The sequence below is a fragment of the Mauremys reevesii genome, linkage group 5 (genome assembly GCF_016161935.1).
Source record: "Mauremys reevesii isolate NIE-2019 linkage group 5, ASM1616193v1, whole genome shotgun sequence".
In the NCBI taxonomy this organism is placed as follows: domain Eukaryota; kingdom Metazoa; phylum Chordata; order Testudines; family Geoemydidae; genus Mauremys; species Mauremys reevesii.
This window is the reverse complement of record NC_052627.1, coordinates 129,184,200-129,210,972: the sequence shown is the minus strand read 5'-3', so window position 1 is coordinate 129,210,972 and position 26,773 is coordinate 129,184,200. Positions and strand designations below refer to the sequence as shown.

The 26,773-nt window shown below is 42.3% G+C and overlaps 1 protein-coding gene across 10 annotated transcripts in view; it reads left to right on the top strand.

The window, feature by feature from the left end:
* The window catches only part of CTNNA2 (catenin alpha 2), a 750,149-nt gene that overhangs the window by 175,079 nt on the left and 548,297 nt on the right, over window positions 1-26,773 (top strand). For all 10 annotated transcript variants that reach the window (XM_039539873.1, XM_039539874.1, XM_039539878.1 and 7 more), the window contains one exon: window positions 24,946-25,112. In XM_039539873.1, coding sequence (XP_039395807.1) covers window positions 24,946-25,112 — 167 coding nt within the window. The remainder of the gene's footprint in view (window positions 1-24,945; window positions 25,113-26,773) is intronic.

The window sequence follows — 26,773 nt, the reverse complement described above, 5'->3', positions numbered from 1 at the left end:
CTTGTGATAAAGATTGTATTAAATTATTTGCAAGAATAAAGATATTATCCATAGCATACTAATCCTTATATTAATATGGTAACTATATTCTCCCTGCCTCAGAATCCTCCTGCACTGCACTCACTTCATACTTAAACTTTTGTTTGGTGTTGCTATGCAGTGTTAAATTGCTTGCGTGTTCCATCTCAGAAGTGGGTGCATTTCAGTGGAAGGTGACGGGATCCTTAAATATATAAACATTAATTTGTAATTCTATAAAACCGTCGTACTATGAGAAAGATGTTATATAAAATTCTTGCCTTGTCCTGGTCCATGTCCTGTTAGCATATTATTCTTGTGAAAAAACATATCCACAAATTTATCCTTCATAGAACTTTCCATATGACAGAATGTATGGATTGCATACAATACTTTAGTCAGGGCCTGTCCCTTGAGGTTATTTTCTATCCCAATAGAAAGAGATCCCTTAAGGTTACTTTCTATTGCAAACTTCAGTATTTTACATTCTTTCTTTTCTCCTTATTTTTTCTCCCTCACCCCATTTGTTTTGCTAAACTGCTTCCTCCACCATTTCCCTGACTAATATTATTTTCTATTCTGAATCTTCCTCATTGATAACCCTATTAGGCTTTCTCACTTATATTCAATCACAGCTTCTACAGTTATCATGCTTTTCTTCTGTGACATCCTTGTCTGCAACTTTCAGCGCTGGCACTGTCCTTTCCTGTCACTATATATCTAACAATAACCATGTGTTATTTGCGAACCTTTTATATTCTAAAACACATCAACCTACCTCTTTGAGTCTTCTCTCTGCTGATAGGCAGTACAATGCTGTGTGTGTTGATTCAGATCAGAATATAATTTAACAATATAAAATGCAGGCTTCTTTATCTTGCTACATCAGTACTGCTGAAATTTTGAAACACTTATGCATTGTGCATCATTAGATAAGAGGTTATCTATATTACATTAACATACACGGCAGATGAATTCTGATTTCAACTGGCAGCAAAATGGTATTGTATTCAATTTTTACCAGAAATCAAGTATAGGTCAGAGATTATTATAGTACATTAAACTTCCTTCTGATTTTTATCTAATGTTGCCATTTATTTTATATAGATAAGCAAAAAAATAGATTTAGCTTTCATGCACGTTGATTCTTTGGCATGATTCCAAGAATCGCTGGTGGGTTTTTTATGATACAAAAGCCAGCCATATGTTTTTGCTAAATTGGGTCTCAAATATAAGTTCTTATAAATGCCTAGTTTGAAGATTATGTAAACTGGTAGCAATGAAATAATTTAGTCTCAGCCAGTGCTAATGCAACTTGTAAATATGTCTCCAGCTCTCTTCTATTAACTTCTGAACCTGCTACTACATTAATTCCTGACTTCTACTTTTATTACCACGAACCGGCGATGCAGTCACTCCCTTTCTTCCAGAGACTTCTAGTGTGCCTCTATCCTATCTTCCGCTATCCAGTCTCTGAGTGCCTTTCTATTTTTTCCTGGACGTCTAAAACTGATCTAAAATTATACTCCTTTTCTCTCCTCCCAAATTATTCCCTTCTCACTTATCTATTACTGGTGGTAACATTGCTGCCCACTCAGTCCAACAGAATCTCCGGAGGTTATTTTCAACCTGTCACCTACTTCTCCCTAGAATTTGCTGATGTTGCTAATCCCCCTTCCCCAACAACATCTCCATAATCTGCCCATCCCTACTACCAAGACAAAATCTGCCAAGTATCACGTTTCATGTAACCTTCTCACTTGCACCTCTCTCTTTCTCTCTCCTGCACATAGTCCAACTGGAGTCCTGTGTATCCAGGTGAGCAACAGGCAGGAAGCAAGGACTCCTCTACAGTGGTAACCATTGCTTGGTAGGGTCTGCTGTAGAACCTACTCTGCAGAAAGCCAGGTGGCTTCTACCTTTACTTTTACTATTCCTTCTTGCTGTATTCAAGTCATGAATGAACAGCCAGGAGCAGCAGATGTAGTAGCAGGCAGAAGAGAACAGCTGGTCAGAAAACAAGGTGATAAGTTCAATACTAGCCCCAGGCCTCCATTCCCACCAACAAATATCCACCCTGCTGCCCCAAGCTGGCCCCCTCAGCCGTCTTCCCACCACTTATGCTTGCTTATCCAGCTTGGTCTACAACTCCTGCCTATGAATTTTTCCCCTTTCTTGGGATGCAGGCTTCTGATAGTTTCTGCAACTTTGACTTGAAGTAATTCCAGGCCTCCTCCACCTTTAAATCCCCAAGTTCTTCAGTCCAATCCACTTCCCTAACTAATTTCCTTAATTTTTTAAAGTTAGCCCTTTTGAAATTAAAAACGCTAGTCACAGATCTATTTTTGTTTATCCTTCCATTTAGTTTAAACTGAATTAGCTCATGATTGCTCAAACCAAGGTTGTCCCCTACAACCATTTCTTCTATGAGGTCCTCACTACTCACCAAAACCAAATCTAAAATGGCATCCCCTCTTGTTGGTTTAGCAACTACTTGGTGAAGGAATCCATCAGCTATCGCATCTAGGAAAGTCTAAGCCCTATTATTATTACTAGCACTTGTCCTCCAGTCTATATCTGGGAAGTTAAAGTCTCCCATGATCACACAATTCCTATTAGTGTTTACTTCATTAAAAACGTTAAAAAGGTCTCTATCCATATCCAAATCAGATCCCAGTGGTCTATAGCACACCCCAAGCACTATCTCAGGGGAGGCTCTAGTAGCTTTCTTCCCCAATGTGATTTTTGCCCAGACAGACTCTTATCCATTCCATCCCTTCTTATTTCTTTACAGTCTACCTCATCATTGATCTACAATGCTACTCCACCACCTTTGCCTTTAGTAACATAATAAAGAAAATCATTATTATGTAGTCATGGCTGCACCAACAATAACCACCATTTCTAGTGTAAATGCCCTAACTGGTGGAATACACCACTATAGTCTTAGGCTTCTGTCAAGCAAATGCTTGGTTGAAAATAGAATCCTTGCATCCCAGAGGAGCAGGCAGTCACAAGGAGATAGTTCCAAAGCATGGAATCTAGCACTGAGAAGACCTTGCCTCCATTTCTCAAGAGGTCAAATAGGGGGTGGTGGTAGATAGAGAATGAAGGAAGTAATTCTAAAAACACAGGGCTTATGCACATCAGCATTTTAAATTGCACCCAGAAAATTGAGAAATCTGTGCAGTGCCTAGAGCCCAGGTTTAATGTGCTCACTAATTTGCTTGACTAAACAGGATTTAAAAGGCTTTAAGAAGCAAAATCAAAGTAATATTCTAAATGATACAATCTGAATCTTTCTAATGCAGGCTACTACAGTAGGGTGCATAAAATACTTCCCTTTCTATTCACATTATGTATGTTAGAGTATCTGTGCATCCTCTTCAGGCATTGTCCTTTATGTAGTTGATACATTTCACTGAAGTTTGTTAATCATAATGCACTTTTCATTCATGAATGGTTATGCAAGAACATTTTAAAGGATTCAGTGCAAGATCTTAACAGAACTTAGTGTAAGATTTGTCAGACTTTTGCATCCTCCTACAGTTAAACAGTATGTTTTACCTCTTTTTTTTTTTTTTTTGGAGTTTTTGGAGTTTGATCAAAATGTGCAGTACCATGTTACCGTGCTATTTAAAATATGGTAGCATTTCTAATCAATTACAACATATTTCAAACAATTCCCTTGTAATTGAGAGTCATTGTTATGGTTGAATAAATGAATATGTCACAAAAATTGGCAACATTTTATAGTAATTACTGTTGTAATTATTTGAATATATTCAATAAGAAGATCTCCTGAACTTTCAGCTCCTTTAGCTCCATTCTGAGATTGAAAAGTCTTTGATGATCGGTGAAGTGTCTTCTGAAGCAATGTTATTAATTCTAATGTATCTAATAACCAAAGAGATTATTGCCTGTAGTCTTCAGAATTATATCTAGTCACGTGTATTATCTTTGCTCCAGGAAGCCAGCACACAATCTCATTGTAAGGAGTTGTGAACTGAAACCTGGATCTGCAGAGCCTGGGATGGCTGATATTCCCACAGTGCCACCAGGAGGCAGAAATACAGCCAGGGAGCACGATAGAGAGTAGGTGCCACAGGAAGTACCACCCAAGGGAGCCAGAATGACAGTACTCTGTGGCCCTCTAATTGGCCAAGTATCCTATTAATTCCAGTGGTTGGCCCAGAAGGTTGTCTAGGCAACCACATAGACTTTGACCTGCTTTGACTCCAGATTTTGCCATTGCTCCTGATCTGCAGACTCTGGTCTCAGCTGGACTCTGACCCTGATTTCTGCCACCCGATTCCAGCGTGGCACGACATGTGATCTCTGGTCTCTGACCACAGCCTGACTCTGACCCTGACTCTTGGCTTACTGAATCTGGCACTTGTGATTCCTTTGACTCTAGCTCAGCAACTGCCGCCCCTGATGTGCAGCTGTGACCACTAGGACCCAGCCCCAGCTGTGACCACTAGGCCAGACTACCTAGCCCTTTGTCCCTTACACCCATCATCCACTGTCCCCTACAGAATATTTTGTCAGCTCTTTTTAATATCTAATCCCAATTAAGAATTGTATTTCCTGGTTTAGGCTCATTTGACATCCTCAAGGATTGGGCAATCCACTAGACCAAGCTGGATGAGAGAGCATCTCAGAGATCCCCTTTCCTCCCATTTGATCACCCAAGACATTCTCTGCAGCTGTCACACTGAGTACTTGAAAGCAATTACATACCTTTGCATATGACAGATTTCTTCTGATCACCTTTCCTTTGGTAGTCACATACTGCCCATCTTCTGCTTCTTCTACTGCAGAGTGTCTCCTGCTTCTTGGATTACAAACTGCCAATCCTTCTGTTTTCTAATCTCTCCTGTTCTCTTGACACCAATTTGTTCTCTGGTTGGATCTGCAGAGGTTTTACCCAAATATGATTGTCCAAGAATTCGTCTGCCTCTCTAATGTTACACAGGATCAACAGCTGCTCTTCAAGACCACATTCCCCCCCTCTAATAAAGCTATCAACTTGTACTTCATGTATAGCAAATCTTTTGTTTTCAGGCAGGAACCGACAGTGGCATATCCTTACAGGCCATAATAAATGTTCTGTTGTTATTTGTTATGCAGAGCTGTAACTGGAGAAAACGCTCCTTCTTTCCATGGTGCAAACTCTCTCAGAAACCCCTGTTAGCATGCTCAGGTTTTCAGGTTGTAAGTGCCTCTATACGCCTACCCTCAGGTGTCATTACTACCCCTCACTAACAGACAGGGATTGACCACTTAGAGCAGTGGTGGGCCCGTGGGTCGCAGGTTGCCCAACAGTGATTTAGAGAATTCAAACACCTGATCTGATAAAAGGCCGTACCACCTGTTCACACAAAGCCCTCACAGAAACACACACAAAACAGAACTCTTATTTGCCCTGTTCAGAGGCCCGGAAGTCCAACCACATGCCCCTCTGAATGCCAGAGAACAAGAGTTACTCCATTTTATTACCTTGCCCCCATTTTGTGTTAGGCAAACACATCATTTAGGTACCATTCCACCATTAGCTGAAGGTAGGGGAGCACATAACAACAAGAATTGGTGGGGAAAATAACAAGGAGTGGTGACAGGTTTCAGTGGTAGCCATGTTAGTCTGTATCAGCAAAAAACAAACAAACAAACAAAAAAAACGAGGAGTCCTTGTGGCACCTTAGAAACTAACATATTTATTTGGACATAAGCTTTCAGGGGCTAGAATCCACTTAATCAGATGTATTTATACCTGCTCCTGTATCTTTTACTTCATACATGAAAGGATGGGGGACCTAACACTTGGTAAAGCAACCCGCATCCTTTCATGTATTTATACCTGCTCCTGTATCTTCTACTTCATACATCTGATGAAGTGGGTTCTAGCCCACAAAAGCTTATGCCCAAATAAATGTGTTAGTCTCTAAGGTGCCACAAGGACTCCTCTTTTTTTTAAAAGGAGTGATGAGGCAGTTAGTCATTAGGTTGAGTGCATTAAATACTAAGTTGCAATGTTGGCACGTGCATCAAGGGTTCTGACGGAAAGATATAAGCAAAAGTGAGATAAACAAGTGGGGCATAAGAATCTGAGCGTGTCAGATGCAGTCAGTGTGCATGAGGAGAAAGAGGGAGAGCAGAGAGCAGTCAGAGAGGGAGTGTGTGTGAGTTTCAGAGAGAGTGTTTGAGAGTCCGAGAGAGTGTGGGAGAAAAGATACAGAGGCCGGAGAGAAGGGAGAGATGGGAGGGAGGGAGAGGGAGGGATGAAACTTGGTTCAATAAGTGCTTAAGGACTGCTAAAAAGACTGCTGTCAATGTCCTGTGGAAGACTGGCCACCGGAAGCTGGGTGCTTCCACTTCAGTATCATTTCTAATAGTATGTTACTGTGGCTTTTAGTCTATTGACAAGGATTGTTATATTAATAAAGTGTTATTTGTTTTAGAGATTCTGCTTGAATCACTTATCACCTATTGGACAGCTGTGCTGTGTCCTTTAGGTATTCCCAAGACTACCCTAACACAGAGAAAGCCTTAGGGTAACACTCTCAGAGACAAAGAGCCAGACTGACAAAGGTACTTGGCTTCCAAAGTCCAACATTTAGGTGCCATGAACTTTCTCAAAACTACTTCTCAGCTGATGCATACCACTATAGGCCCCTAAGTTTTCACCAGTGGAAATGCACAAAGCCACTTAAGTTACGACACTTACCCACAGCTAATGAGCTGGTCACAGCCCTAGCTCATGCCTGCATTCCAGCAGGATTCTCAGACTAGGTCTTCATTTGTCTATCTTCCCTTCAGGCCTCAGTCCAGTAGTTATGCTCTGAACATGACTACCTGATCAAGCTCAGCACAAAAAACAGCTAGGGTGAGCAGATTGAGGATTTAGGGGCTGACTGGCATGCTTATATATGTGTGCACGGAGAACCCAATAGTTCAGTGGTTAGGGAACTCACCTGTGATGGGGGGACACATGTTAAATCCCTGCCCTGCCTGACTGGGAGCAGGAACTTGAACCTATGTGTCCCATATGCCAAGTAAATGTCCTAACTAGCATTCTATTAGGTATTCTGCAGTAGGGCTGTCGTAGTCTCTCCTGTTGGAGATGTTCTACTTTGTATAACTAATTAAATATACAGCTGTCAAGCAATTAAAAACATTAATTGTGATTAATTGCACTGTTAAACAATCATAGAATACCATTTATTTAAATATGTTTGGATGTTTTCTACATTTTCAAATATATTGATTTCAATTATAACATTGAATACAAAGTGTTGTGCTCACTTTATTTTTTTATTACAAATATTTGCACCATAAAAAACAATATTTTTCAAGTCAGCTAATTAAAGTACTGTAGTGCAATATTTTATCATGAAAGTTGAACAGATGTAAAATTATGTACAAAAATTATTGCATTCAAAACCAAAACAATATAAAACTTTAGCATCCACAAGTCCAATCAGTCCTCCTCCTTGTTCAGCCAATCGCTCAGACAAACAAGTTTGTTTACATGTGCAGGAGATAATGCTGCCTGCTTCTTGTTTACAATGTCAGCTCAAAGTGAGAGCAGGCATTCACATGGCACTATTGTAGGCAGCATCACAAGATATTTACATGACAGATGTGCTAATGATTCATATGTGCCTTTATGCTTCAAACACCATTCCAGAGGACATGTATCCATGCTGATGACAGGTTCTGCTCAATAACAATCCAAAGCAGTGCAGACTGACACATGTTCATTTTCATTATCTGAGTCAGAAGGCACCAGCAGAAGGTTGATTTTCTTTTTTGATGGTTCGGGTTCTTTAGTTTCCCCATCAGAGTGTAGTTCTTTTAAGACTTCTGAAACCATGCTCCACATCTTGTCCCTCTCAGATTTTGGAAATTCTTAAACCTTGGGTTGTGTGCTGTAGCTATCTTTAGAAATTTCACATTGGTGCCTTCTTTACGTTTTGTCAAATCTGAGGTGAAAGCGTTCTTAAAATGAACATGTGCTGGGTTATCATCCAAGACTGCTGTAAAATGAAATATATGGAAGAATGCAGGTAAAACAGAGGAGGAGACATACAATTCTTCCCCAAGGAGTTCAGTTACAAATGTAATTAACACTTTTTTTTTTTAATGAGCATCATCAGCATGGAAGCATGTCTTCTGGAACGGTGGCCGAAGCATGAAGGGGCATCCAAATGTTTAGCACATTTGGCACGTAAATACCTTGAAGTTATATGACAGGGTTGTTTGTGATGGTAAAAGGCTGGGCTCAACAGCCCAAGAGCTCATTTCTGGTTTATAGCTTATCTTCCTATAAGTTCATGCTTCAGGGTTTCAGCTGGCCAGCTGTAGAGGGTGAGGGAGGTATTCCCCCCCCCCCCCGCCATGAATTCTGTTTTGTTGTTTGTTTTTCTTTTTCCTTCCTTTAAAACATCAGGGATGCCCATTGATGGAGCTGGGATATTGGATGGGAAGGGCCAGGGATCTGAAGTGGCACCAAGCATTCTCTCTCTCAGGTGCTTGGCTGGCTCATTCTCGCTGACAAGCTCAGAGCCTAATTTAGTGGCATATGTTAAGTCAGGAAGGAATTTTTCCCCAGATCAAATTGGCAGTGACCTTATGGTTTTTTGTTTGGTTAGTTGTTTTGTCTTTCTCTGCAGCATGTGGGTGTGGGTCACCTGTCAGAATTATCTGGGTATATCTCACTTAATAATTTCCCTGCCATTGTGGGTAGCCTGGGCACGGATGCACCTTGGTCCCGCCTGCTCTCTGCCTGTGGCACATAATAGGGTAGTCTCCTATGGGTTGTAATACTTTAGTCTGACTTCAGTGGCTGGATATAGTATGTGCTTGGTGGATGGTATTGATGGCCTGTGATTTACAGGAGGTCATACTAAAGGATTTGCTGGTCTCTTCTGGCCTTAAACTATATGACTCTATGTATAAACATGGGAATAGCATGTAGGAGTAGGCGTCATCTGTATATGTTATTGGAGAGACCAACACTGGAATACTGCATCCCATGCTCATGTACACAAGAAGACTGACAGGTGACTAGATTACAGAGTATAGTACCTTCACGGGGAGAAAATATGGGTACTAAAGGATTCTTTAATCTGGTGGGGAAAGCCATAACAAGAACAAATGGCAGGAAGTAGAAAACAGACAAATTCAAATTAGAAATTGGGCACAAATATTTAACATTGAGGGTGACTAAGCACTGAAAGAAATTAACAAGGGAAGTGGTGGATTCTCTATCCCTTGACGTCATCACATTAAGTCTGGATGCTTTTCTGGAAAATAACCTTTAGTCCAGCACAAGTTTTTGGGCTCAATAAAAGGATAACTGGGTGATATTTACTGGCTTGTGATATACAAGAGGTCAAACCAGATGATATAGTTGTCCCCAATGGCTTTGAACACTATGAAACTTGGTGGGGGAAGGGAGGAGTAGGAGAATCTGTTCAGAGGAGAGGTCAGTCTGCCATAGAAGCCCCAAAGCAGAACAAAACCACTGCTTCAAATGGAAACTGATCCAGGGAAGGTACTAATAGGGGATTTAAGAGGAAGAGACAGTGGAGATGAAGATTTCAACAGCAGCTTACTGGTGCATATGGAGAGCTACCAGTGATGATTATCTTATGTTAATATAGCACCTTTCATCATGAAAGCTCTCAAAGTGCTTTCCAAATATTACCAACTGATTATACTTTCTCTGCATAGGGATTTCTTCATTCACTACTGAAATGCAGTCATTACCATCATGAAACATGACCGCTGTTTAACAGTGCACAACAGGACAGTTTAGGATAGGAAATTAATAATTCCTTATACAACTTAAGCTACAGGAAGAATCTGGCTAGGAGAATGGAACTAAGAAAGTTGGAAATTGACCAGGATACCTGGGTTAATACCCTACCTACTGTTAGGAAAGGTTAATTGGAGTTGTTAATAACCACAACTGGTCTGTATCATGCTATTACATTTCTTCAGAAAGACACCTCCAGCAACACAGTGCCCTTAAATTACCATACTGATTGCTGGGGCACTGGTTCAGTGACTCAAGGGGACAATGTCTCTTTCTCAATCAACATTTCCTAGAGCTCCTGAGCTTTCCTGGACATCTTTTACCCAAGTGTTTCTCTTTCCTATGGATGTATGTGTGCATTACGTCTCATCAGATCAAAACTAAAGGAGAGAAGGCTGCAGATCTCTGCATTACTATAAAGTGTCAAGGAAGAAACTCAGGACATAAAGGAAGAAATGAGCTAATATTATTTTAATATAACTTGCATATTTAAAAAATATATATTAGCAATGATACATTATTAGATTCCAGCATGTAACCTTTAAAATAACTGTTCATATCAAACCTGCAACTCAGCTTGGTCAAATGTGCAGCTATCTGAAAGAATGAGTGACGATAAAGCTCTTGCTCTAAGCTCCAACTAGCTTCTCAGTTCTCTAAAATATTAAACACGGCAGTTAGCGCATGGATCAGATTATGCCTCCCAGTGTCCCAGACTTGTGGGAAGAAAGACAAGATGGAAGGGATATGGTTACATGAGGCTGCAACTTTATTAACTTAAGTCATCTGGGAACTATCCCACAATAACTTGTATGATACGTGTCACCATTCCTTCCATAATAGTTTTCACCTGGTGGAGTGCTCCCATCAGCCCCCCACCCTTACAAAGGCTGTTCCCCAACCCTATGCTGGATTCCATCACACTCCCCTCATATGATGGGCTAGGGAAAAGGCATTGTCTTCTCACTGCACCAGACGTTAGGAGCCTCAGCCCCTTTTCTCAGCTTCTTTAGGGCACACCTGCCCCTACATCTGCTTCCAATTCTGGTTTATCAGGGTCTTGGCCCTCTATGGAATGAGTACCTCACTGGACACTTACTACGAGGAAGCACTAGCAATTCGTTTGACCATCTCTCTTCCCTCCTCATTTCCCAAATAGCTTCTCAGTTCCATAAAATACTAAATACTTCAGTGAGGGCATGTATCAGATGTCACCTCTTATTCTTAAATGCTGAGTTCAGTTAGTGCTTTCTTTGAATGGTGGCCATAGATTAACTGACAGCTTTCCTGTAGGTCTCTGAGAGTCAAAGGCTTTTCCATGCCAACATGAAATAAAGGAGCTTGACACAAGAGATAATTGATATGGTCTAAGGGAAAAGGAATCTTCCACAGCCTCTAATGCAGCCTTGTGGCTATCTAATCTATCTATCCATTCAGAACTTGCCCAATACCATAGTATTTAGACACACAGATCACTGAGAATAGCATCTCTTACATCACTTCTAGTCTTTAAATCTATTAAACTTTCCTAGTTGTTAATATCTGATCACTCCTATTGTTAATATCTGAAGGGAGTGTTGCTGAGATATTGAGCTGACATCATTACTGAAGGGAGACCTGCTTCATGTTTTATTTCCTGCCCAGATTTCCAACCTCTGTAAGCTTTGTTTAGTAGTATTCTGTCTTCACATCTGATTCAGTACCTCCCATATTACTGTCATCTGCAAATTTAAACTACTGTGCTGGTAATCCCATTTTGCAGATCATTAAACATGATTTTAAATAATATGTGTGTTGTTCAGTGAACACTCAGTGCTTAAGATGCTTGCAAGAGTTTGGTTTACTTGGTGTCTGGTTTCCACTGGCTGTGCATAACAACAAGAGTTTCACAGTGGCCTGCCCAGACTCTCCGTCAGGGAAGCTCAGCCCTTAAAGGCACAGCCCCTAATATCACAATGTTCTCAATGTAGATTTCTGTGGAACCCTACTGAACTCCCCCAAGTGCAATACATTGACAGATAGGAGAGGACAAATCACCAGGTGTAATGACAAATAGTAATCTGTTTTCTAATGGTAATATCCACACCAATCTAATTGTTTTAATGAATGCCATGCCGTTACTTCATTTACATTTATCTTAGGGATTTCCAGAGCACCATTACCTTAGTATCTGTCTAAAAAGGTCCTTTGTTAAGGGGACTATTGTAAAGTGCAGACTATCAGATTGATAGTTTTGTTACTGAAACACCATAAAATTGTGCATGCTTTTAAAGCATCCCTAAGAATAGCTTATAGCTGCAATAATTAAATTCTTATATTTAATGATCTGTGCATTATGTGAGGTTGTAAATTATTGGAACTATATAGAATAGAAGAGGATGAACTCTAAAGGTGACTAGACTCAAGTTCATCCTGTTCTAGTCTATTTATTTTTTATACCTATGACTGTGGCAACTGATAGTTTTTAGAATTAGCCAAGAAGACTAACCTTTTCTACATATAGTTTCTACTCTGTCAGTTCCTGGAACAGGCAGATTGTGTGTATAGAGATATTGTGTGTTTATTTGTTTTGTTTGTTTGCATAATGTGCTTATATGTTGGTCTTAGGGAAGGCCAGGTCAAAAAAGAATGTTTTGAATTTAGAATGGAAGCTTCTGTTTGAATGATAGCATTTTTAAAAAAGACATCCATTCTTGATTAAAAAAAAAAAACTTCTCATGATGGAAAATCCATCACATCCAGAGGTAAATTGTTTTAATGGTAGATGATCTAGTCTCCGATCCAGAATGAAACAGCAGTCCAGGTAGTAGGCAAACACTCCCTTTATGTTATGGTTGGTCTGTTTTAGCTAGAAGATGACCTGCTAAATGAACAATGGCATTTGTGGTTACTGTTGCTATGTGTGTATCCAGCAGGGACATCTATTTTGACAATCCAAAGAAAAAGCCTTTGTGAAGTGTCACTGGGTGGCCACTGCCATACACCTCCTCCAAGCACGTGCTGCCATGCCCAGCCCCAGTCAGGCCGGTTCATTCTTTTATAGCAAAAGGTTAACAAACATACAGAAGGCAGCCTTAAGTCAATACCTGGCCTCCAGTCTTCAGGGCCACCCCTCCGAGGGGTCTCTGACTCTCCAATCCTGGCAGCTTCCTTGCCACCTCCAGCTCTGTTCCGCTCTTAGGGGCACAGCTGCAGGGTTGCTTCCTTGAGCCCCAACCCTCTTGCTCCAGGAACCCACCACAGGAGTTCACTCCAGTCCAATGTGACTTCAGCTGACCAGGGCTCAGCCTGTCTAAGTCCTTCCTCCTTAGTTGCTTACTAGCAGCCTTTATAGGCCCAAGTGTAGCTCAGTCCTCTTTAATTAGCTGTATGAGGCCTGCCTGCTCCAGTCCAAAGGTGCTTGGCTCAGTCTATCCACAGAGACCAGCTACCCTGTGACATGAGGCAGAGAGGCCTGTATATAGATATTGAATCCCCAAACTATGCTTTTTAGAAGTAAAAGACTTGTACTCCAGTAGAATTAAAGTCTAATCTTTCACCAAAATTTAGTAAAAAAAAAAAAATGCAGTCCAAAGTTCAATGACTATCAAAATGTAAAAGGGGAAGTTATAAATTCTGTCTACAGCAGCTTCTGTGTGCCACTGAGGACTAAACCAAGAATTGTCTCTTCCCTTGTGGGTTTCAGGACTTCCAGCTCCAAGAAGCACTCATACATAGTGTCTAGACATTTTATCTCTGCAGCCCGTTCTGAGGTGACATGTTCTCAGTGAATATGCTGATAGTTGAATTCCCCCATTATTATTTTGTTTTCTGCTTTTTAGCCTCTCTAATCTTCCTGAGCATTTCACAATCACCATCACCATCCTACTCAAGTGGTCAGTAGTGTATTCCTACTGCTGTACTCTTATTATTCCAGCATGGAATTTCTATCAGAGTCTGTGTTACAGTTTTATTCATTTAAGGTCTTTACTATATTTGACTCTATACTATCTTTCACATATAATGCCAATACCCCATCAGTGTGACCTATGGTGTCATTCTGATGTATTTTGTACCCTGGTATTACTTGTGTGCCATTGATTATCATGTTTCCACCCAGTGTCTGTGATGCCTATTATATCAATATCCTTGTTTAATACCAGGCACTCAAAGTTCACCCATCTTAATATTTATGATTTTGCATTTGTAAACGAGCACTTATTAAATTGTCGCTATTTAGTTGTCTGTCTTCATGTGATATAACTGACTATAACTGATATAACTAGTGGTGGAATCTCCATCCTTAGAGGTTTTTAAGGCCTGGCTTGACAAAGCCCTGGCTGGGATGATTGAGTTAAGGTTGGTCCTTCTTTGGGCAGGGGTTTGGACTAGATGACCTCCTGAGGTCTCTTCCAACCCTAATCTTCTATGACTCTATGATTGTATGACTAGGACTCTTTTTTTTATTTGTTTGACTGTTTTCTTCAGGTTCCTACCTGTACTTAATTAACTTCCATCCTCTACTAGAATATAGCGTATACCCTTTAATAAATCCTTGCCTAAGGGATGTGTCTGTCCAAACCATATGCTCCTCTGTTGGCTTTCTCCCAGTCCTTAGTTTAAAAACTCCTCCACCACCTTTTTAATTTTACATACCAGCAATCTGGTTCTGTTTTATTTTAGGTGGAGCCTATCCTGTATAGGCTCCTCCTTTCCCAACAGGTTCCCCAGTTCCTAATAAACTTAAAGCCCTCCTCCCTTCACCATTGGCTCATCCATACATTGTGATGCTGCGGATCTGCCTATCTAGCTGGCCCTGCTTGCGGAATTGGAAACTTTTCGGAGAATGCTACCATGGAAGCCCTGGACTTTAATCTCTTACCTAGAAGCCTACATTTGTTTTCTGGAAACTCTTGTTTACCTTTCCCTATGTCATTGGTATCTACATGTACCACAACAACTGGCTCCTCCACAGCACTGCACATTATTTCAGAGAATGCTACCATGGAAGCCCTGGACTTTAATCTCTTACCTAGAAGCCTACATTTGTTTTCTGGAAACTCTTGTTTACCTTTCCCTATGTCATTGGTATCTACATGTACCACAACAACTGGCTCCTCCACAGCACTGCACATTAGCTTGTCTTGAGAGCTCCACAACCTTTGCATCCAGTAGGTAATTCACCATGCAGTTCTCCCAATCGTCACCAACCCAACTATGTATATTTCTAATAATTGAAAACCAGCATCATTATTACCTGTCCATTCCTAATAACAGGGATCCTTTCCCTTGAAGAGGTATCCTCAGTGCGAAAAGAAATCATGACTTAATCTGGAGGTAGGGTCCCAACTATGTGATCATTTCCCTCCACTTCACCTTGATGTTCTCCTTTCCTGAGACTTTCATCCTCCTCAACAGCACAGAGGCTGTCAGACTGGGGCGGGGGAGGGCAGGACCTCTCTACTTTGTCCCAGAAAGTCTTTTGTATGGTTCTCTCTGTCTCCCTTATCTCTTCCAGTTCAGCCACTCTGGTTTCCAGAGCCCATATGTGGTCTCTGAGGGCCATGAGCTGCTGGCATCGAATGCATACGTATGCCACCTGCCCAAAAAGCAGGTAATTATACATGGAGCATTCAGTGCAATAAACTTGATAGCCCCCCACGCTGGTGCTGGACTTTTGCCTGCATTATTTTAGCTCTTACTGGGTTACTTTTGTTTGTTTGTTTTTGAGAGGGAGTTTATTGGCCTAAGTTTACAGACTGTTTATTAGTTGTGTCTGGCTCTCTCACTCCCTCTCTAAACTCCCTCACAAAACTCCCCTGTTTGCTGCTTCTGTTCACTAGCTCCTCTGGTCGCTTAGGAGCTGACTTTTCAAACCCTGGTTCTCCCTGACATAGCAACGCTGCCTTGACATGCTAATTTAAATATAAGACATAATATTGAATTTTTACTTTGGAACCGGTCACTTTGGCACAGAAATCTCTAATATAAAGTTAAACTTCTTTGGAATATTAAGTGTTCTGTTGTGATCATTTTAATTACTGTATGTTTAATAGAAGGTTAAAAAAAGATTTTTAGTAGCATGTTTTCCGTTGTATTAAGCAAGCTGAGATCTCTATATACCAAACCCTGAACCTTGATTAACACCGTTTAACGTAGCACAGTGACTAGCTTATGTTAACCTTTGGCTAGTATATTCCATCTAAATTAATACAACAATTCACAATTAAATAACTGGAACATTTTTTTTTAAACCTAGATATGTCATTGCTGGCAATCTTTGGAATAAAGTATTATGAAGATTCATAAGTAGTAGTAACTCATTCAAGTATCCTCTCACTTTCCTGCTCTTGGACAAATGGGTTTTGCACGTTTAAAATCCTTCCACAAACGAAGCCAAACCTTGCATTAAAATGCCCTTGGAAATCCTGCACTTTCCTGTACAGGGGAAAAGCCCACTTCCCATCCCACAACTGGCTTTGGAGGAACCTGAAGGCCGTGGAGCCAATGTTGTTCTGCTGCACACATGAGATAAGATGTCTGGAATCCCATCCAGGATGTAGTTGGAAACCCCCATGTGCTATAGTTGCCAATTCCCAAGACCAATGCATGCAAGGATAATTTGGGGTTTGGGAAGGAGTGTATTGCATACGCTCAGGTTTTGCAGATGGATTAAAAGCAGGGACTTAAAGGGCAAACCAGACAAAAGGTGTCTCAAGAGGGGCACCTAAAAAATGTCATTTTTAAAAAAAAAAGCTGGCTTTACCTTCTTTCTTTTACTGTTTCCTCATGTATAAAATGAGTATAATACTTACTGTACCTACTTTATTGCACAGGAATACTGTGACGCTTAATTGTAAGTCTGTGTAGAGCTTGTGCCTGCCAGTTTGGCTGTGTAGCCACACAGCAACCCCTGCTAACTCAGGACAGAAAGTGGGGGAATCATCCAGCTATCAGCAGCTTTCCTTTAAAGATGGATATGTGGTCATTTTGTGTTGTAAATATTCGTGATTTTTCTTCGGATGGTGTCATATTTGGAAATGAGGGAGGGGAGATCCCATAGGAGGATTTTTCATAAGGTGAAATTTCTTGAATCTCTTTGGTTCAGAAATATTGTCCACTGTTTTACTGCAGTTTAGTAGTTTTCTTTCACATAGTTCGTTTTGCTTAATATGTAGTATAAGCTGTTAACTGTCATTTTGCCTCCTAAGAGTTAGTTTTGTTGTCTTGCTTTTACTCTTACAAAGAATTTTTATGAGTCTCTGTTATGAGTTTTGGCAGTTATTTTGGAAATCTAACAAATTCTGTCTTTGTGAGTCTGGCTGCAAAATAGAGACAGTAAGAGAAATAAACCATTGGAATCTTTATGCATGCACTTTTGTATGTTCCTTACTTAACACCCTAAGGGCTTTGCACACAAATTACACTAACAATAATTAGGCCTAACAGTGGTATAGTAAGGGAAGGAAGTCCCAGTGGGAATTCTTCAATGAAAATATGAAAGCCACCCCTACGCATTGTTTGTATTGTCTGCTGGGGAGTTTCGTCTTCAGAGATTTCTTTGAATACTCTTTTAGTGGTCATAAAGACACCGAAAGTAAGGTTGGACTCCACATTAGGAACATTCTCCCATGAGTCTTTACACTGGAGATAAAGTTGGAACAAACTGAAAATCTTTTAGCAATAGTGGATGCGTGTTACTATAAAAATGTGATCTTAAATACTGTTAATTCCCTTGTTACTACAGTAGTTAAAGAAAAAAGCTGTGAAAATTACAGATTATGGAAAACCAAGTCACAAGTAGATATAGCAGGACATGTGGGATTCAGCTGGATAATAGTGAATTTGAAAAGGCAACTAGAATATGGAACTTGACTTCATCTCTTCCTGGGTTAGGGGATGATTTTTTTCACCCTGTGCAGTTACAATATGGTTCCAGTTTGAGGTATAGATGGGGCCTTAATGTTCCATAAATGGACTCAATTACTTTTAAACACTCTGAGATCCTTAAACATTGTCAACTGTTATTTTTGTTCTTAGAGAGGGCCACAGATCAGTAATCTCACCAATGAAATTTTCTTTATAATTGCATTTACTTTCAGAATGTACTCTTGCTCTCACTGCCTGAATTGGGAAGATGGTATGTTCCGATTTTTCTCATTGTTTTTCATTTGACAGCAATGAGCAGTTTTTAGTAAGTGCTGTCATTGCTTTTGATGGCAATTCATGATTTCATGACAAATTTTTGCAGAATGGACAGCTTGTTCAATTGCATTTTTAAAGCCCTCTTACCAGGAAACGGCTCTTCTGAGAGCTCTCTTTATTTGACACTGCTGTGACCCTTTTGATCCAATCCATTTTAATCCGTGAACACCCAGCACTGGCCTCCCAAATGTGGGATCCGCCTACCAGCACACTGCAAGAGTGCGGGTGGAGCTGCTGGGCAGCACAGAGAGGAGTACTTCCAGGTGGCATGGCCAGCACTGCTGGTGGCTAAGGTGGATCAGTTCGTGCTCACCCGCCTCACCCTCGACATGCTGCGGCCAAAGAGAGACCTGCCCTGGACCTGCTGCTGCTGCAGCCCCACGGTGTGCTGGCCCAGAATTAAAAAATGGGCTGTGCTGGGTGATGGGTGATGGTTGGTGCCAATGGCTGTCACTGCCTGCCCAGGGCTGGGTGGGAGCTGGGGCTCTGGGGGTGCCCGCTCAGGGGGGGCTGGGGGGGAGGGGGTCAGGGGTGTCCGGATCAGATGGGCTGGGCTCAGAGCTGGGGGTCAGGGCTGGGGAGGGGGGGGGGGGGGTCTGGATCAGAGGGAGGGCTTGGGCTGGGGGGGGGGGGGGGGGCAGAGCTGGGGTCAGGGCTGTGGGGATGGGGTCAGGGGGGGTGATCATCAGGGCTGGGCTCAGAGAGGGGGGGGCAGCTGTGGGAATGGGGTGGGGGGGGTGGATCAGAAGGGGCTGGCTCAGAGAGCTGGGGGGGGGGGGCTGGGTGGGGCTGGGGGTGGGTGGGTCCTAGGGGCTGGAGGCTGAGCTGGGTCAGGGGCTGGGGGAATGGGGGGGGGGTGTCAGGGGGTGCAGGGAGGCTGGAGGCAGGGGCTCAGGGCCTCCTGAGACCCCCAATCCAACCCCTTCCCTGGCCCTGACCGCCCCCCCACAGAACCTGTCCCTGCCCCGGCTCCAGACGGGGCTGAGCTCTTCCCAGCTCAGAGCCGCCCACGTGGCTCTGAGCGGGCGGGGCTCAGCCCCCCCCCAGCCAAGCTGCTGCCGGGCTGTTTAGGACCTGGGACAAGCGGGAGGAGGCGGCCGCCCTTCTTCTGCCAGGCAGGGCCGCGGTAGCCACCCCTGTCCGTGAAACAGATACCCAACCTGAGTACTTTGAGTGCTGCTTTATATTCAAATTTAGCATTGCAAGAGACTTTTAATTCTTTTGAGTGATTATACAAAATTAGGATCCATTGAAATCAATGGGCATTTTCATGTAAGTGTAAAATTATTAATGTTCATAAGTGTTTACAGAAATAGATCTTTTAACTAGGAAATAACCTCTCCCTGACTGTGAGTGTGTGGGATCATGTACTTTTTTCTCCACCCCACTATGCCAGCGTCCTCCATTCTTCTTTGAGTAGTTGTATATGTCTATTCCCCAAGTGAATGCTCACCTCATGCATTGGTACCAGAGGTAGGGTCAGCTACACCTGTGCCCTATGTTTCTTTTGCTCTGAGCTGAAGGTATAAAGGGCAGACACACATCACCAATCCTTCAGTTTCTTCTTACCATTGGTGGTGGTCATTCCTTCAGCAAATGTGCCGTTTTTAGTTAGTTGTTGTTGTTAGCTAGTTAATGGCACTCGTTTTGGGGTCCTTGAACCTCTTTTTCTTTTCTTCTTTTTTCTTTACCAGTTGTCCACTGTCAGTGGACTCTGAGCTTTGCCTGGTACTGGGGGAGCCTATGCCAATATCCCCTGGCTACAAAACCTTCTCTGGGTTGTAGCCCATAGACCTAGATTAAAGGTATTTTATGTTGTTAACAGAGGACACCTACAGGCCGACCCTCTGTAAGATATTTACCTTAAGTAGTTAACATAAGGCTTTGAGGCCTATGAGCCTTAGCATAAGTGAGTTACCCAGTAATGACCCTCAGTTATTGGAGAACTGGGAATATCACATTTTGGGGAATTTTGTATAAAATTAAGCCAGGTAACCACAGGAATATGAACTGATACCAGCTTTTGGATATTTTAGGATAGGAACATCTGCAAAAGTATAACCACAACTTGTGTTGGCAACAAATTTACATATGTGATAATGGCTTGAGATCATTAATATACTAACCTATAGGTTAAGGGCACCTCATCATTATTAGGGTGAGGAAGTTAATTATGGACAAAGGAGGCCGAGCATCCATATAAATATTCATGGCAGTTACCAGGCCCTATAATTGGCCAAACCATCTTGTAAGCTTTGAGATCTTGACCATCAGACTCGCTTAAAATGCCATAGTCGGGATAGGACCCTCGCACAACATCAACTGTCTCCCACCTCTAAGTTTACATGATAAGGCTGTGAGTGTGTGTGTTAGAGATAATGCTGGACACTGTCTTCATTCTTCATTACAGCTATATTATCATTCGGGTTGGAGCATTTGTATTTTTACTAATTATGCTAATAAAAGTATTTAAAGCTTTGCTTCACCCTCAGCATGAGTGTCTCTGTGCATGCCAGGGTTTTCAACCAGACTTAGAATTTAATTTTGTTGTGCCTGCTTCTGCAACTAGAACCTTTTAATCTGTAGAATTTTAATCAGTGACTAATTGGAAATTCTTAAAAATCAATATAATCAATAACTAGTCAATGAATCCGGCAACAGGGCATCACAAACCAATGCCTGTGAGTGTCCCACACTCTTGCTGCCTGAAGTTCTTGGGTGAGAGTCATATTAGGCATGGGTTTTTGATTTGCTGGGGCTTCAAGACAAGAAATAAGATGTAGAGAGAAGAACGCCTCAGGTACATCTTCATGGATGGCACTCTTCTGTGTCCAGGAGTACTTCCCTCAGCCCTACCTGGGGATAGAGTCATGAAGACAGCCTCTTTGTCAGGACAGTCTCAAAGAGTTATAAGTGCATGGAGCGTCCTTGGCCACTGAAGCCAAAGAAGAGGTTGATTTCTATATCCTCAAAGTACTTGGCACTCCTCAATTACAAAACTTAGCCACTCTAGTACCAAAGGTTGAGCACCTTCTATGGCCTGCTGCTCCCTGGTACCTCATCGTAGTGGCTCAACCAGGTTAGAGCCAGTGACTCTAGTTCCTGTGCCGGGACTGTTGAGCCCGGCTACTTCCTTGGTGCACATGCTGAAGCTGTTGCCTCGGGCTCACAGTGGAGCAAAGGCCCATTTCAGTACCAATCGCCTCTGAAGCATACACAGCTGTGCAGAATCTGCTGAGCCTCTCTGTACTGCTCTTGATGATTATTCAGGCTGATAGTACCTCGTCAGACCTGTCACATGTGCCCATGTTGGTTTCAATGTTGGGATCTGCAACAGTGCCAGTGGTTTCTGGGCTGGTACCACTTCCAGCAATCTCAGTGCCAGCTCTGAATTCAATGTTAACCACTCTGCCACAAGGCACATTACTGATATCTAGGAAGCCCATGGTGTTGGCTCCAGAACTGCAGGCCCATGTCCCATGTAGATCATGGTCCCAATATCTTGTTGTGCCATCTGGTACTGCTCCATCCTGGCCTTTGGAGTACCATGTTCCTCAGAGTCTGAAACAGGTTCCTAAGTCTCAAACTTCAGGGAATCCAAGGCTTCCTCCAGGGATCATCTCTACTCTTGTTGAGTCATCCTGAGAATTGCCAATTGAGAGTATGGAGTGCCTGGTCTAGATGCAATTGGCCTCTTGTACAGTACCAGCCATCGTTGGCCTTACTGGGTACCATGGGGATGACACCTGCACCTAGATCCTTGTCTGCATTGCACTGTAGAAATTGGTCCCTGAGAAGGAAAGTCTCCCTGCCTGGTACTGAAAGACCATCCAAAGTCAATGCCAGGCAACCACTGAAGGGTGATGTTTCTCCGTGAGGTAATGATAGACTGCTCAACGTCGGTATTGAGCTTCTGCCGGATGAAGAAAAGTGGCACTTCCTGTTGCCTGCTTCAGACACGCCTCCAGCATCAACAGTGCAAGACCAGCCTCAGGAGGGTTCTAACTTGCCTCCTCTGAACACCTCGTCCTCTTAACCACATAAGGCCCTTGTACCAGAGTCTTTTCTGGTACCAGATGATTTTGAGTCTTATCAGGATCTCCAGGCTATATCTGTGGGAGTACAGATGGAGCTTGTGGAGGAAAATCCCCACAATCTCATAGACATATTACACCTCGCTATGTCAGGGAAGGTTGCTCTCCCTATAAAGAGGCAAGTATGCAGCCTATAAAAGCGTTAGGGAAAACTCCATGATCCCTCAGACTGGTAGCGCTGTGCATGTAACACAAATACCAAATTCCTTCACAAGAGTACAAACTGTTTTTATCAGCACATCCCACTGGGCTCCCTGGGGCAGTGGCAGTAAATGAAAGACACAGCCAAAGTAGAGCAAAAGCTATTCCCAAAGACGAAGATGCCAAAAAAAAAAAATATTTTTGGCAGAAATATATAGTCAGATGCAGGGTTACCACTATGCATAGTGAATCATTAAGCTCTTTTGCCCTGTTATGATTATTCCACTTGGGATGAGTTGGTCAAATTCCTCTACAAGCTGGCAGAGGACTCCATGATTCTTGTTTTCAAGGCCTTTCACAACTGAACTCCTGCCTATATCTTTGCAATAATCTCTCTTCCATCTCCTGTCCTTGTCATTCCTTCCTTTCCACCCAAACTATATGACAAACCATTCCCTTCATCTCTTTCTTCCATATTTACCTCCATACCTTCATCCACCATGGCCTTAATCCTCTTCTCCAAGTGCTGTCTTAAAACATTCTTTTTCCCACAGTGCCTGTAAATAAGGCTACATTTTAGTCACAGGTATTTTTAGTAAAAGTCATGGACAGGTCACAGGCAGTAAACAAAAATTCACGACTTGTGACCTGTCCATAACTTTCTACTATATACCCCTGACTAAAACTTGGGGGGGGGACTTGGGAGGGCGGCCTGGGGGGCACTGCTGGTACTCAGGGGTGGTGCTGCTCAGGGGGGCCCCGCGGGTGCTCGGGGCAGCATGGGCACCGCAGATACTGGGGGGGGCAGCCTGGGTACTTGGGCGGTGGGGGGAGTTGGCAAGGCTGTTCCCTACCTGGCTCCTGGGAAGCACCGATCTCCAGCTCCTAGCTGCACGTGCTTCCTCTGCTCCACTCCTAGCCCCAGTTCTGCAGCTCCCATTGGCTGGGAACCATGGCCAATGGGAGCTGTGGGGGTGGTGCCTGTGGGCGGAGGCAGCATGTGGAGCTGGGAGCTGAGGAAGGGGAGTTCCTGTTGTCCTTCCAGGGGACCCCCCCAGGTAAGCACAACCCTGCACCTCAGTCCCCAGCCCTGAGGCCCCCTACACCCACACTCCTGTTGCTGGAGGACACGGGGTCCTGAGACTGCCCCAGCAGGAGCTGGTGCGACTGGCCCAGGGGCTGCCCGAGCTGCTCAGGTGGCTCCTGGGCCAGCCGCAAGGGCCACTGCAGAAGTCACGGAGATCATGAAAAGTCACAGAATCCATGGCCTCTGTGACAAACACGGAGCCTTACCTATAAACTCTTGTCCTCCATTCTAAAAGATTTAGTCTTAGTAGAGAGACAAGGCAGGTGAAGTAACATTTTGTTGGACCAACATCTGTTGGTGAAAGAGACAGGCTTTTGAGTTCCACAGAGGTCTTCTTCAGATCTGGTTTCAGTATCCTGTTAAGCACCTAGAACACTTTTGGCACTTTAATAAAATAATAATAATATAATAATTATTATTATTAATAATAACATAACTAATAATAATAAGTGATGTTCTTACATTATCCAGACACTAAACAAAATAAAAAAATGATCAAAAGCCTTATTTTAGCATATTGAATGAAGCTTAACAAATAATAATACTATAAATCCATGTGCTGTAAGCAGAGGACTTTGTCCTCCATGTTTTAAGTCTCTTGTTTTAAGTCTCTAACAAGTAGCTTAAAGAAAGAGAGAGTTCTGTCAAGTCCATTGGGAGAAGTGTCTTAAGTGAAACAAGTGTAGATAGAATGGGGAGTATGCAGAGGGAGGACTGGAGAAGTGGGTTCATTACAGGGATTTTGCGTAACCCAGGGGGCGTCTGTACAAGTAATTGTAATGGCATGAGAAATCTATAAACAGGATTGATAGCTGTGGGGGGAAGATCAGATCAGGATCTCTGTCCATATGAACAGGGCACCAGGAGCAAATGAGGGGTAGAAACTTGGGAGGATAATTGGAGTGGGAGCTGGTCAAGAAGTAATGTAGAAATGGGAGGGAAAGTTGGGAGCAGAGAGTGAGTGGATTGGTGAGTCTCCATAGAAGGTGGTGGCTTCTATGATATTAGGATAGGAGACCTTCATAGGGGAAAGATAACTACAATGGGAGTAGATTAGAAAATCTGTTTGAGAGGAAATTTTGCATATTTCAGTTGGAATCAACCTAATGCGTCTCTGACTCTGTCCATCCGCATAAAAGGAGGTGAGTTTTATGTTACCTTCAGCTCTCCAATAGCAGCTTCTCTAACCTTAGGGTGAATATCTCTGCAGGTGGCTATTCAACAGTTTGTCTTGGTATCTTATTCTTCTAATTCTGCAGCAGGGGGCTGCAATAGAAACAGAAGAGATTAATACAATGGGAGAAAAACAGTAGGGAGTGTAGTCTGCGTGGAGAAGGTTGCTGCCTAGTCTGCCAAATGCATAGCTACTTCCTGTGCAGCTTGCTGTAATTGACCTGATCATCCCAGGTCATTTTGGGATTCTAAAACACTTTGCACAGAACCCCTCTCTTCAGCAACCCACTACTGCAAAACCAAAACCAAAAACTAAATTCCTTCCTGGCTAGCAACAGTTAATTAGTTCAGGGAATTGTTTGTTTTTCTGGGTGGTGTAAATGTAAAACCTTTTGTGTAATCAAAATTATTTTATTGTATTGTAGGTGAAACAATGAGAATTGCCTCTTCAGAGTTTGCTGATGATCCATGTTCCTCCGTGAAACGAGGCACCATGGTGCGGGCTGCTCGGGCCTTGCTGTCGGCTGTTACTCGCTTACTCATCCTGGCTGATATGGCTGATGTCATGAGGCTTTTGTCCCACCTGAAAATTGTATGACTTTTTTTAATTTTCTACACTGTTTTCTTTGTTTAAGATGTGTTGAATTATAAATTGTGAAACTTGGACTTTTGTTTATAAGTTTTCTATTGTCTTTGTAGTTGCTGTTCTTGTAGAAGCACTAAAGTGGAACTAGAATATAATACATTTCTACTTTTTAGACCCTTATGTTTCAATCTAAATTAATTAATGTACTGGAGAGTTAAAATTAGCATTGCTAGGTACTTCTGATAGATTATACCTGTACTGCTCTTGTGTACCATGCTGGACTAAAAGCCACATTTAAATCACAATAGAGCTCATGCCCATGGTTTAATAATGCACAGTAGTTGTAGAGTATTGCTATCTTGTGGCAGAATTTAAGTACTACAGTTTTGTTGTGCAGTGTCAGTTAGGTGCTTCTCTATGACTACTGAATGTATCACAAGGGTGGAACATTGATTGGGATTAGAAGCAGGGTATGTGTCCAATGAGTATTCAAAAATGAAAAAATAATAGCAGAGAGGACATTTAGTTTAGCAAATGATTTATTGTAGATTTGTAATCTGCTTTTGCTGCTGCCTATCTAACTGTCTGCAAAGGCATACAACACAGTGTTGTGTAATTGTCACTACCCAGCTTAATGAATGATTTTTCTCTTGGTCTTTATCACCTGGCCAGTTTTTACTAATCTGGAGGAGAAGAAGAAGAAGAAAAAGAAATAATAATAATATTTAATAATAAAACAACGACCATCCTAGGCAGGGCCGCTCCAGGGTTTTCGCCGCCCCAAGCGGCGGGGAAAAACAAACAAACCGCGATCGCTATCGGCGGCAGTTCCACCACGCCGCTTTCTTCTTCGGCGGCAATTCAGCGGCACGTCCTTCCCTCCGAGAGGGATAGCTGCTGAATTGCCGCCGAAGAGCCCGACGTGCGCCCCTTCCCCTTGGCCGCCCCAAGCACCTGCTTGTTGCGCTGGTGCCTGGAGCCGGCCCTGACCCTAGGTGTAAAAATGCATATACATAATGTTTAAAACCTTGTTTATTTTATTGATAAATGGCCCAAAAGGTACTCTCCCCTCCCCTCTTTTTGTAAATTGTAGATATTGTTCTCTTGCAGAGATATATGAGAACCTTTAGCCTGGAAGAGATTGTAGAGACACATTTTAATCCTTTGAAAACAGAGTCTACAATGAAAAATGGCAAATGCTTTTCTGTACAAATGCTAGAAAGCACTGCTCTAATGAATGCAGTACTACCGTAGTAAAATGTCAGCACATTGCCCCGTGATTACGTGCTGTGTAAGCAGTGTGACTCTCGAATATGCCTTCATTTTTTCAACTTAATAATGAACAGCATTCTAATTCAGATAATGCTTTGTCAGTGGAGACTTTCTAACTCTTAATTTTAACAGTAAGAGATCGCCTATGTGTACACTACAGTTCAAATTCTTATCCAGACCATTTCAAAGGTGAAGAGCTCATATGTTGTTGTATCTGAGCAGAATCCAGATTTTTTTGGCTTTCTGTGTTGATAAATTCCTTTGTTGGAAGTAATATGATATACTGCTTAGAGTAGCATTCTCCAAATGATCTTTTGTAAATGGGAGATGTTTAGTAGTTTTCTCATATCATTTTGTCTCTGTGGATTCTCAAGCCAGCATATATCAACATACTT